The 12,661-nt window shown below is 34.1% G+C and overlaps 1 protein-coding gene across 1 annotated transcript in view; it reads right to left on the reverse strand.

The window, feature by feature from the left end:
* Nucleotides 1–12,316, reverse strand: part of SOS2 (Son of sevenless 2) — a 60,245-nt gene extending 47,929 nt beyond the window's left edge. The window contains exons 1-5 of the mRNA XM_051214380.1: nt 12,038–12,316; nt 8,452–8,812; nt 5,845–5,925; nt 4,568–4,630; nt 1,765–1,862 (exon numbers count right to left, since the gene is read on the reverse strand). Of these exons, the coding sequence (XP_051067544.1) occupies nt 1,765–1,862; nt 4,568–4,630; nt 5,845–5,925; nt 8,452–8,493 (284 nt within the window). The 5' untranslated portion in view covers nt 8,494–8,812; nt 12,038–12,316. The remainder of the gene's footprint in view (nt 1–1,764; nt 1,863–4,567; nt 4,631–5,844; nt 5,926–8,451; nt 8,813–12,037) is intronic.
* Between the last annotated feature and the right edge of the window lie 345 nt (nt 12,317–12,661).

A 12,661-nucleotide genomic window follows, 5' to 3' on the forward strand; every position in this document is an offset into this window, starting at 1 on the left:
TGATAACGACAATAATGACACTAAAATATTATGGTACAATTCGTTCAAAAGTGTGTGCAGATAATAAACAATAATAATGGTCAATGAAAACATTTTATACTTAATGATTATTATTTTAAATTAAATAAACATTCAGTTTTATTAAAGTTTTCAGTTCATAACTGACAAAAACCAGAAAGATGTAACTAACTTAAGAAGTAAATCAATAATACAAGTTGTAATCTTCAAAAAATTTAAATGGTTTTCAATCAACTAATTAGTGGGATAGAAAAGAACTTGAACCGATATTTCATCAAATCAAACTATTTCAAATTATCATCATAAATAAACAGACAAACACTTAGTTGTACAAAACACAGAAGTTAGTGCATATATGAATCAGTTCAAGTTGCCATACAACATAAGCACAACAAGATGAGACTATGAAGACAAATGACGTAGTAATGGTAGATAGAAACAGTGAGTATCAATGTCCGTGGAAGTCGAAAACACTTAACAAAAAAAATGTGATTCAAGCAGAAAGAGCGAATCCGTAAACTAAAAGACATGAAGTATTTCAAGACAAATAGTGAGTGCATCTGTGGCATTGCAACCGATTCTAAACGATATTACCTAACATCTTGAAACACTGGTGATGAAAATTGCACGAAATTCCAATCAGGTAGTCTGGATCTACTTACAAAACTCAGTCCAAAAATCAATGAATTCATGGACTAATGTTAGATCTTATTTTGACAGTAAAAAATGCAAACAGAAAATAAGCGAAACTAGGACAATCAGATGAACTGATAGAAAGAAATGATAGTAAGGCTGTTACTAGTTTACCAAGTACAGATTTATGTACACGAGGGTAATGGCACTACCTGAGTGTTCAAACTGTAATAATTAGAGTGAGAGTTCGAACTTAGGACCTGCAGCCTGAAAGTAGAGTGCCAAAACCGCTAATATGAAAGAAAAATAAATGAGAAATAGGTTCATTCGGGTTTTTGATTGAGCATCAAAAAGAATTTTCGCAGTTTATCAAACATTTTATGTTTGGGTATTTAATAACTCCTAATGGGAACAACATATGTTTAATTTATGAACAATTACAATGGACAAACAGTCAGTTAGGTTTTCAGACACTAAGTCCTAAGTTCAAACCCCTCTCCACCTACTTTGGTTTGGAAAGTGGATAATATCACTAGCTCTTATATTTGTAGCCTAAACCCAAGTACTCGGTGAGTTAATTTATTTTTTATTGTTTATTGCACATACAGTGAGTAAAACTAAGTAATTATTTTCCGTCAAATCCAAACTAATCCTAACATACTTGATATTGAGAGAGATCTCAAAATTTATTTTGGCTCTATAAACTGCATTATAATGGGTTCTTTTTAACTAAGGCCAAATTGTGTCGAAAATCACTGTCAATATCAATCTAACTCCTAAATGAGGCTAAAATATAAGTGTATCAATAGCCTACTCATAGAATAGAATAAAATAAGGAATATCAAGTCAGTGCCATCGGTTATGTAGTATTCTTTAAGCTTAGTGGTTTAATCAAGAAATTTTCATTGTCATTGATGTGGAAAACATTATCAACGCTTACATATCAAGCAGAAGTGGTAGTCAATCATTAATACAACCAAAAGGATAAACTGAATAAAATGGAGACATTAAAGTCTACTTCTGTTACACTGTTATTACAATTTGAGTCGTAAAATAATTTCAGAAAGGAAATAAGAAAATATAATAAATAAGAATGATTCAAATTCAACTTACTTATCGTAGTCTTGAGGAAAAAGATTAGCTGTTGCTAAACGATGTTCAAACATTTTACGACGCGGTTTAACACGATCTCGATACAAGATAAACAATTTCTAAATTACAGATGAGAAATAGTAATAAATTAATGTTTTAATTTACTGGAAATTATTGTTGTTTTTTTTAAATCTCATCAACTTATGCTAGAAATAGTCTTGTAATGAGCCATTCTCAGTAACATTTCAAAGTACAAAGTGATAATAACTCAAATTTCGCTTCTGAAGTATCTTATACTCAAATCTATATATATATATATATATATATATATATATATATATATATATCTTTTCAACTATTCAGACACGGATTAAGAGAATTTTAAACGCTATACAGTCGAAATACAGAGGAGTTACATACAATATATCACTAAATTCATGTTTGCAGAAAATTGATTTTAAAATAACAAAGTTATTTATTTAGGCATCATTCCCTCATTGGACCACCGTCATTCTGTAAAATAATCAAATCTTCATGTTGTCTTTATCGCGTAATGAGTAAATATAGTTGACAAACCTAAAACACACACACAAATCACCTTAAATTTGTACATAATTTAGTTATTTACCAACTCTTGAATAAAATTGCTCAGGTATCTAAAGAGTGAATGATGCATCACTGTATCACGTTCCGTACTGAACTACCAAATAAAGTATGAACCAGTGAACGAATAGACTCGTAAAATTGTGCTAACTTGAGTAAACAAAACGCTTGTGCCCAAGACATTTTAACTGGTTAAGTTTCGGTAAAAAAAAAACCTTGGACTTCTAACAAAATCAGGAAGTTGAAATGCAAAACAAGTTTTACTTTAAAATCTAGGACACTTACACAAATAAAATGTTATGCTTTACGATTACCAATGTCTTTGATACACAGTTTCGTTAAAAAAGGTTAACATAAGTGATAATTTAGATTTGTATTGATTAGGTTATGAAAGAACATAAATACAACAGCTTTTAAAATTTACTAAAAATTTATTCAGGGCACTAATTAGGTGAAAGTTCTTTGATGCACTTTTCTAGCTTTATTGGACATCTGAAGTATTTCTGGTTAATGTGAAGTGTTTTAATTATAAAGAGTGTAATGAAGTTAGTAATTTTATCAAATGTAATTAAAAACTAGTATTATGCTTTCAAAGAAAAAAATTTAACTATGAATAGTGTTGAAATACGCACTACGTAGTTTATAAAAATAATTCGTTTATAGTAAGTAGGTAGATAGGTTGTATGATATTCATAGTTGCGTGGTTTATTTACAAAAATAGATTTTAATGCAAGGGATTCAAAGGAACATTCATATGCCCGAAATAAACACTACTTAACTGAATAGAGGTGAATCAACAGGAAATTGGGCTATTACTCAGATAAATTTAAATTAAACAAAAGTACATCCCTGGATGACCTGAAAACCACATACGACTAAATAAATTGGACCAAAGTCTGAAATTTCAAAACAACAATGAGCGTAGGTATGGAAAAAACTAAATCATCCTACAAGTATACCAAAGAGTAGCTAATATTAATGAATTACGAGTTCAGTTATTTGTTGAGAAAAAATAACCTTGTTTACATTTTAAGATACACATATAACGTTGGTAGATGATCATGATTTGTTGTATTAGATCGAAATTTAAAGTTTCCCACAATAATTTCAGTTACTGTGACCAAATGATATTGTTAGTTTTTATGACATCCCCATAGCTTATAACAATAGGATACCACGTTAAATTAGTAAACTGAATTTTTTAAAAAAAACTATTTTAATTCAGCTAAACTCGATCAGATTATGATTGAAGTGAAAGCCATATATGTGAAAATCAAAATAGCAGCATACTTCTATTTGTATCAATACTACACCTTATTAAGGAGTAGCAAATCATATGCCTGACTAGACTGTATAATATTAGTACAGAATAAGTAACACGTTAATTTGACTAAACAGCTCGCTAGACACTGGAAATTAGATTTGATCGATTTAGAATTACTTTTGATCCCAGTCACCGACATTTAGGCAGTAAGCTGAGATGAATACATATTGAACGAGTTTATTGCCAATTGATACCAATTATGATTGTATAATAAAAATCCAAATTGTTCAAAGAACTATACGATAGTTTTGAAGGTTAACCACTAAAAAAGTGGTATTTATGGAATCAAACGTCTTTTCTGCGTATAGTTTAAAAGTTTGAAAATTGATTTCGGATATATACCAGTTGATTTTTCCCAAAACACAAAGTATTTTCCTAAAAAATGAATAACCTAGCTACCTAATGAGAGGATAAACATATAGAAAACCAAATAGATAGGTAAAATGAAGTAGCGAAGGAGAGAATAAGTGGGACAAATATAAGTATGATACAAAAATTGTTAAACGGTGAATAAAAATAAGAAAACAGCATCTGAAGCTAAAATCTTTGATGAATTTAACTGGTGACTCTATAATACTGTAGAAATTAACCAAGAAGACTATAATTCTGCAGTTAAAGCATAAGTAATTAAATTCATCAATTGAACACTATAATTTTGGAACAAACATCCTTAGGTTTATCACATTTCTCTCCTCTTGACCAGTTCATAATCTTAAAAGTGGACGATGATTTTGACTAAGGCATACCGGTTAAACGAGATTACGGACATAAATAAATAAAATTCGATTAGCATTAACGTACTGGAGAAATGCGGAAAAAGATACTTCAAAAGTTACCCATGTATAAAAATCCAATTATAATGATGATAATGTTAAATAATAACAATACACAAATCACCTCGACAGTTGATGCACGAATAACATTTTCAGTCAGAGCTTTATCTTCGTAGCAAATAGCCGCCTAAAACGGAAATAAGCAAATACAGAAAGCATTTATACGGACTAAAAGATACCTGATTTCAGCAAACCTACTAATGATATTCAATGTATCTCAGGTTCAATAGAAATATTTGTCTGCCAAAGTGAATAAACAGAGCAATCGTACTCTCTTAAACATAACAGTAGTTTGTTTATGTCTTATCAAAGGTATCCAAACACTTCATGTGTATGACAGAGCTACTGATATTAAACTTAGGGTTTTAGGTAAATCCGTAAACAAGGTAGTGAACCTATAATTATCGAGGTAAATGAGACACGTTTAATGGTGCTCAGCCATAGCGTACGCCGATACTCTATACTGGGCTAGTATAAAAGTTGGAAGGAGGCTAGAAGTGATAAAACTAGGATTGTGAATTAAAAGTTTGTTAGCCTGATTCACGTGCGAAAATGTAGATTCCTAGTTTATATCCACGCGGTAACCGTAATCAATTCTTGAAGACCTTGGGTGACGGCTCAAAACCACATGTAGTGATATAAGTATTCGTTCCTGATTTTTCGTGCTTGGCGTTATTTAATACTTATCATTTTTCAATATTATCAGTTCGTTTTAAACTACAACTCGCATACTTACTCTTCCCCTTACCATCGATACGACTATCGCTATGACTGTGTTTTCCATTTTGTTGATTCTATGTTGTGCAGATGTGAAGTGTGGTCATTGAACTGACAGATATTTATAACAGACCCTGGGTTATATATAACTAACTAGCAGAAAATCTTTAGGGACCATATGTATTTAGAAAAAAGATGTGGCAGAAACATGAATCTACTGAAAAATTTGGATCTTTACCAATCGCCATGGGGCTGGAATCATATATTCAACAAACATGTGTAGATAACTAACGGCAACCACGTGTACACTTATGTATACAATGCTACAAGCTGAGTTAAATTCGTGGGGGTAACGATGCATACTGTCAGGTTATCCAAGTCCAGACAAGAGAAATGTAGAACCACAACCCATCGGTTAGAAACCAAATCCTTGTGAGAGTGAACCATAGTTCCATACAGTTGGAAAATCCTATTATGCGACTAAAGTGTTGGCTTGGTTATTAATAAATGTCTAGCTGTTATTAGCACAAAATGAACAATTTTAAGCAATTATGGAGTCTGTATTGAGAAGTAGTATCAACAAATTATAAATATTATAATGAATTAATCTAATGAATCATCTACCTGCAAAAAATTTCCGATCACATGTTCAGCTATAGCAACGATATAAATGCATACATTAAAGTTAAAACGTCCACTGAATTCCTGTAGATAGATGAAATTGGAATAATCAGAATTATTGATTAAATAACTTTTATCACTATAATAATCAATAGCAGCAACTTCGATATTCAATATAAACCACTAAGACAAACACTATCATTACTCTGTCTATAACACCAGTTTTTGAGTTCAACTTTTATCCGGATAAACACGGGCGAAGGAACCTCGTTTTACAGATCGACAACTGGGAGATAAAACATATTAAAAGATTCCACCACATAGTGCGTTAACTCTGAATTATGCCAGTAACATTTTATATTACTAAAATGTTATGAATATAATTTTAAATAGCTATGACAAAATTTGGGGGGCCTCAAATGCCCTGGTGCGACCGAGGGTGAGGAGAGTCCGCTCTCCCTCTCGAAATGCTCTCACATGGCCACGCGTATATAGCCTCTGCCAGGGAAGTTCTACTCACTGCCTTCTCATGGCGGGGGTGTTGTTTATAAAATTGAGAGAACGAAAAGCGAACGTCCGGCGCTTTGACAGGGTTGGTGGACATGGTGAGTTCACCTAGGTGAGTTGGAAAACCCTGATTTCAAACCAATCGTGCACATGGGCTCCAGTATCCTGAGTGAACAAATGGCGTATGAACCAATCGTTGGTCACCGGCTATTATGGGACTGCATCTCCTCACGTTGTTCCACTGCCTTGTGGATCAGACCTTCAGGTCGAAGGCTCCGGGTGTGGTCCCCTAAGAAAACCACCTGCTCCGGTTTGGGCACCCGGGCAGTATCACAACCCTCACACAAATTAAATGAGATTTGTGTGGCGCATATGTATCTGGTGCCCCCTTGTACCAGTATTTGTGTTCAAACAATAATAATAATAATATGACAAAATAATTTATCACTTAGTGTTATTACGATTTGATATGTTAAAACAAAAACTTAGGGTTTTTAGATTTGGTGTTTTGGGTCATTTACTACAGAAATAATAGTGACCATTAAGAGCAAGAAATAAACCAAATTCAGGATTTGGTAAATTTGGTTTTGTTTACTCGTCTGTAAATCATATTGTTTGAGTTAGGACTAGAGGCATGATGAGGTTTCCGGAGCCAAACAAGGTAAGGAGGGGTCCCAGTCTGAGGCTCCCTGGTTTTAAGTCGACTGCTTTTTAACTACTATGCCAACGCTTCAAAATAGGGAACCATTCGTCCCTTAGTATCATCTCTGGGTTGGCCTACAGCTAAAAAGTTCCGAGGTTACCACTTTCCTCTCCAAAGTCATACACAACTGTCGGACCATAACGATAGTTATCAATTAAGTAACTCAATTATCAGGTTAATTCTATATGACTAAATATAAACAGGAAACGAAAACATGGAATACTTAAAAGGAAAAGTTATTTACAGCACACTTTAGATAATAGTTGGGACCGTTACTATTATTTTTATTGTCGCAATTATTATTACTACCAATGCTATTATTACTATTATTATTATTGTTCGTAATGATGGCAATGACAAATAAAATAGCGAGTAACAGATAAATATCCGAATGCCAAAGTTTGGTAGTTATTTAATTAGATTAAAATAGTTTGATATCATCCCTCCTCTTGATTTCACTTCTCTAGGGTCTAAACAATCACGTGATTCCAGCAATAAGACGTTTGAATATGAAATGTATGTACATATAAAAATACAAATCACGTGAATTATTAACATATGTCAATACATGCGCATAAACAATAGGAAACAAAACAAGTAACCAAACAGATAAGCTACTTATAGATAGCTGTAAGATCAATTAGAAAATATCTATGGTAAATCCTTATAGAATCTCTTTGCCCAGTTAATCAATCATAACGAAAACCACAAGAACTAGTTGGTATGCTTTTAAAACTTAGTAAGTTGTATCAAAGACACGATAGATGAATCGTTAATGAGAGCCAAGTATACTCTGAATCCACAAGCCTTATGCTGCTAAACTATGATAGAAAAACAGGCATCAGAAGCTGGAGGTGCAATTTACAGGTATACGAAAGTAAATGTGTGCAGGTATATAAACATGCATATGTTGTAGAGTCACTACGTGAGCATTACTGAAACTAGGTAGTTAGTCGGGTATTGAGATTGTGAACCTAAGTTGAAACAAATACTAAGTCACACCTATACTGTTACTTGGTGTATGAGTGGACAATACAAAAGGTTAGTTGTTGATAATTGGCCAATCCTTTCAATAGTGTAACTTCGTAAACGGTGGTGACTCAAACCTGTATACTCTTGTCTTACACTACATATGCTTTTCATCTGTTCGAGAAATGCATGAAAAAATTAAACCAAACAAATTACAACCCAAAAGTTAATAAACAGAGTTGTTGTTTAGTTTATCCTTGATTCATATTTTCTTTTATATTGTACTACTTAAGATGAATACAATCAAATCAGTTACAGCTGGAATCCAAGAGTATATATATATATATATATATATATATATATATATATATATATATAACTGTAGAATGAAATTAATAGGACTAAATAAAAAGAAATATATGCACACATACTTTTAGGGCAGTAAATATTTTATCAAATGGTAAGTTCAACATTTTTTGCGTCCTTTTTCAGCTAAATTGCGGTAACTTTCCATATTACTATCGGATGGCATTAACTTATCCGGAATGCCTGGCAAACCATCCACTAAACGAGTATCTACTTCGCTTATAGATTGAGGAGGATCGGGTAAGACAATAGTGGCCAACAACTGAATTAAGTGCTGACCTAAACTCTCGCGTGCTCCAGCATCCAGTCTTCGAACAACTGAATATGTGATATTTTCAAAACCGGTACCGCCTGAAATGCTTGACGATGCTGTATCAACGGTGTCATCGCCGAATGATGGATTTGGATTGTTCAAAACATTTGAACCTGGAGGAAAAAACCACAAAACATATATATATATATATATATATATATATATATATATATATATATATATATATAGAGTGTAAGCAGTAATCGGAAACATTAGGGCTTGAAGATGTTATTCAAGGAGTATAATCCAGTGAAATAAATTTGGAAAGAGAAAAAAAGAATACAAAGAATTCAGAAGATTAGAATTTGGGAGAACATAAAGGGTGGATGCACTTGCGCCATTACAAACGATTTTGAGCCATGTCATTCAGGGTCTCTAACCATCGGTTCCTATCACCTCGCGGTCCCCAACCAGATAGTCTACACCTACCAACATGACTCAGTCCACTTGTCAGTGACTTCATGGATTTGTGCCATGATTTGGTTTGGCCGCCCCTAGCTTTCTTCCAATCTACTCCTATACCACTGAACATCGCACGTCGGGGCAGTCGGTGGTTGTGCATACGTAACATGTGTCCCAGCCATCTCAAATGGTAAAGTTTCACTACTTCATCAATCGATTTGCCATCCTTACCTAGTACCCGTTTCCTAACAACTGCATTACTTACTCGATGGTCCCAGGATATACGAGCAATATTTCGAAGACACATATGATCAAATACTAGTAACCTACGAATATCCTCTACTCTTACCGGTCATGTTTCACTGCCATAAAGTAGGACGGAACGAACTGTTGCGCAGTAAACACGTCCTCAGATTGGTAGACGAATATCTCGCCTACGACATAAACGACGCAAGTTGGTAAAAGCTAGTCGAGCCTTCTGTATCCGTGCTGAGATTTCGTCACACACCAGACCACAAGGGCTGATGAAACTTCCAAGATAAGTGAAGCGGTCGACACGCTCAATTACTTCACTTCCTATCATTAGTTCAGGTGCCGATGCAACCCAACCCTGAAGCAACATTTTGCATTTCGAGGGAGAGAATCGCATCCCGAACATGCTTGCATTGTTGCTTAGAGTGGTCAGAAGATTCTGCATTTTGTCAACGTCTTCACAAAATAAAACTATGTCATCAACATATTCTAAGTCAGCAAGTGAACCTCCCGGTAGAAGTTGGACTGAAAATTTAGATAAGGAGTGTTACTTCTGATAGCACATCAACGACGAAGTTAAACAAGAATGGAGAATAGAGGTTAGCGTACCAGGTTAGCAGGAATACGTTTTACGTGAAACTCAGTGATGCTATCCAGCTGTGTTAGGTTTAAATCTGTGCCTCAACTGCTACAGGTCGAGTGGCTAAACCACTGAAAAGTAAACCAAAAACAGAAACCCAGTTTTTTACACTTGTCATCACGTTATCTACTAGAACAAGACACCTACTTGTAAAAAGAAGCCAATGTAAGGTACAGTGTTGCGATAACTGGACGTACTATTGAGACGTTTACTGAAGTACAATACAAGTCAAATTATTTGAATACAGAGGTCCTTAAATAACATTTTGTGTGGAAAAACGTTCTGTTCAATACGGTCAGGATCAGATGATAAGAACAATAAGTAAACTGACAAGGTTTTTAACTTAAACCAGCTGAAATAACTAGGGAATGTAATCTATAATTATTAGGCAGTAGTAATTGTTCACATAAGAAAACTTACGATTAGCGACTTTAAGAATTAATGCCCCAGATTCATCACAGTAGTTAAAATCTGCCACTCCTTATAATCCTCCCGATCTTAACCTGTTTTATCTTCTATTTTAGGCTGTTGTTTTCACTTATTTACCATATAAATTTATATCTCAATCTTTTGGCATGTTGGTTGCGTGGTATAAAAACATTTTGGACGCAAAAAGCCTGCAAGAGTTTGCGTTTCAATTTAAGTGACTGCAAGAGCTAATGAATTTCGTGTATGGTCCTATCCACGCAAAATAGGTATTAATTTAACTGCTTTACAAAATACAAGTTAATATTTTCGATTCTGAGATACATCTAGTGAGGATTATTGATACCAGTGGTGCCACGTGGACTATGACTAGAATATGGTATAATGATTGTAAACTGAGCGCTTTACTCGTTAAACCACCGCTCAAAATTTAGAGAAACGGTCTAACGATACAATAGCAAACTAAAAATATCTGTTTACGACTATTAGATCGAAAAACATCTCGGTGTTAGAGCAGACATGACAGCTTTATGGTGGATTTCCATAATATGTTCAGATGTACATCGCAAACAAGTGAATAGTAACTTGAACATTCAGATGCTGATAATTCGTTATCTAGGACTAATGAAGACTTTACTAGTTCTGTATGAACATATCTGAAGGTCTGAACTCAAACAAATATTTTTAAAGGTATTTTTGTAGCGAGTAAACTATTAACACAGTAATAAAAAAGTAGTTATTAGTACAGACTACTTATAACACATTCTTGGCTTTTCACAAGTAGATCAGTCGAAACAACATAAAAAACTATTGTTTATATGACCCGATTGTTTTCTCATTTTAAAATTAACAAGAATGGCTAGTAATTAAGGCATTTTAATCTTGACAGTTACGAAAAAGTAAGATCGACAATACAACCTCTTGGTGATTATGTGGAAACATTGAGCAGGAATTTAAAAGAACGTCACCTAAGAGTAAAACATGCTAAGAAATGCCGTAATAAACCACCAAATAACTCGGAAGAATAATTTATTCCAAGTTGGTTCTGCTATGTCATATACAACAGCTTAAGCACCCGCTGCTTTTACTTTGTCTCAGAAGTTGAGTTTGCCTGTTGCAACATTGACTAATTTACATCAGTTGAAACAATTGTTCACTGTGACCTAACATATGTTTCAAATCTTTTAGATCGTACCCACTTTGAAAATGTTAAGTACCACAAGAATTGACATGGTTAAAAACTTAACACAGATAGACCGTCGTAATCCAGTTGCTTTATCCACTATATATATGTACATTATGTAGTCGGTCGACCAATAATGCAATCAATTTCAAGATAAATTGTAGATAACTATGATAAAATTAGGACTAGCAAATAGACGAGAAACTTAATACAGGCATCATGAAAGTTAATTAGATTGTTCCAATGCCGTATTTGGCAAGACTCACTTTCAGAGCCACAGACATGCGAATTCTAAAGTCCTTATGCAGCTGAACCTGATTTGAAAACTAACATCTAATGCTAGCACACAGTAGTGATTTTAGTTAATGTGACTTCAACGATTTCGAAAGGTGACAATGGTTACGAATTTATATTATGGGCGCCAAAAGTACATACCTATTCCCTTTTTCGAAAATTTGGAGTTCAAAACCTTCTCACAACCGCACTCAAGATATTCCTTGTAGCGATTAAGGCACTGAACTAATAACCCAGCCTCCAGTTGTACCGAATTCTGCGAAACTAGAGAAATGGTGGACGTGTGTCTAGAAATGACAGTCGTCATCTGAATCTTCAGGCTGATCTAGTTTGATTTCTGTATTCTAACAGAAGTAAACCACAAAGCACCATAAGATGCATAGAACATGAAAACCAAACCATCCGCACTAAACATCAAGGTCAAACCCTCGGACGTCAGCCAAAATCAATATCATGTTGATGATATATAGCAAGCTACCATCACGTTTGCCTTCAAAAATGCGCTTAAACTGTAAAACTATCTAGTGTGGTAATTCGGTTACCTAGCTACGTTTATTTAATTAGGCTTGGTGTATAATCGTGATTGATCAGTATAATGATGGATGAGTGATTTTCAGTTTCGGTTTGGAAGGGGCACGTGGCTAGGTGGTCTGTGTCCTCATGAATTCTCTGTCTTGGAAGACAAGAAAAATGAGGGCATGTCAAGTGCAAATTTATCACTAAGTAATATGAAATGTGTAATCAAGTCACATCTAGTTCTCCGAC

This window comes from Schistosoma haematobium, chromosome 2, assembly GCF_000699445.3.
Source record: "Schistosoma haematobium chromosome 2, whole genome shotgun sequence".
Lineage (NCBI taxonomy): Eukaryota > Metazoa > Platyhelminthes > Trematoda > Strigeidida > Schistosomatidae > Schistosoma > Schistosoma haematobium.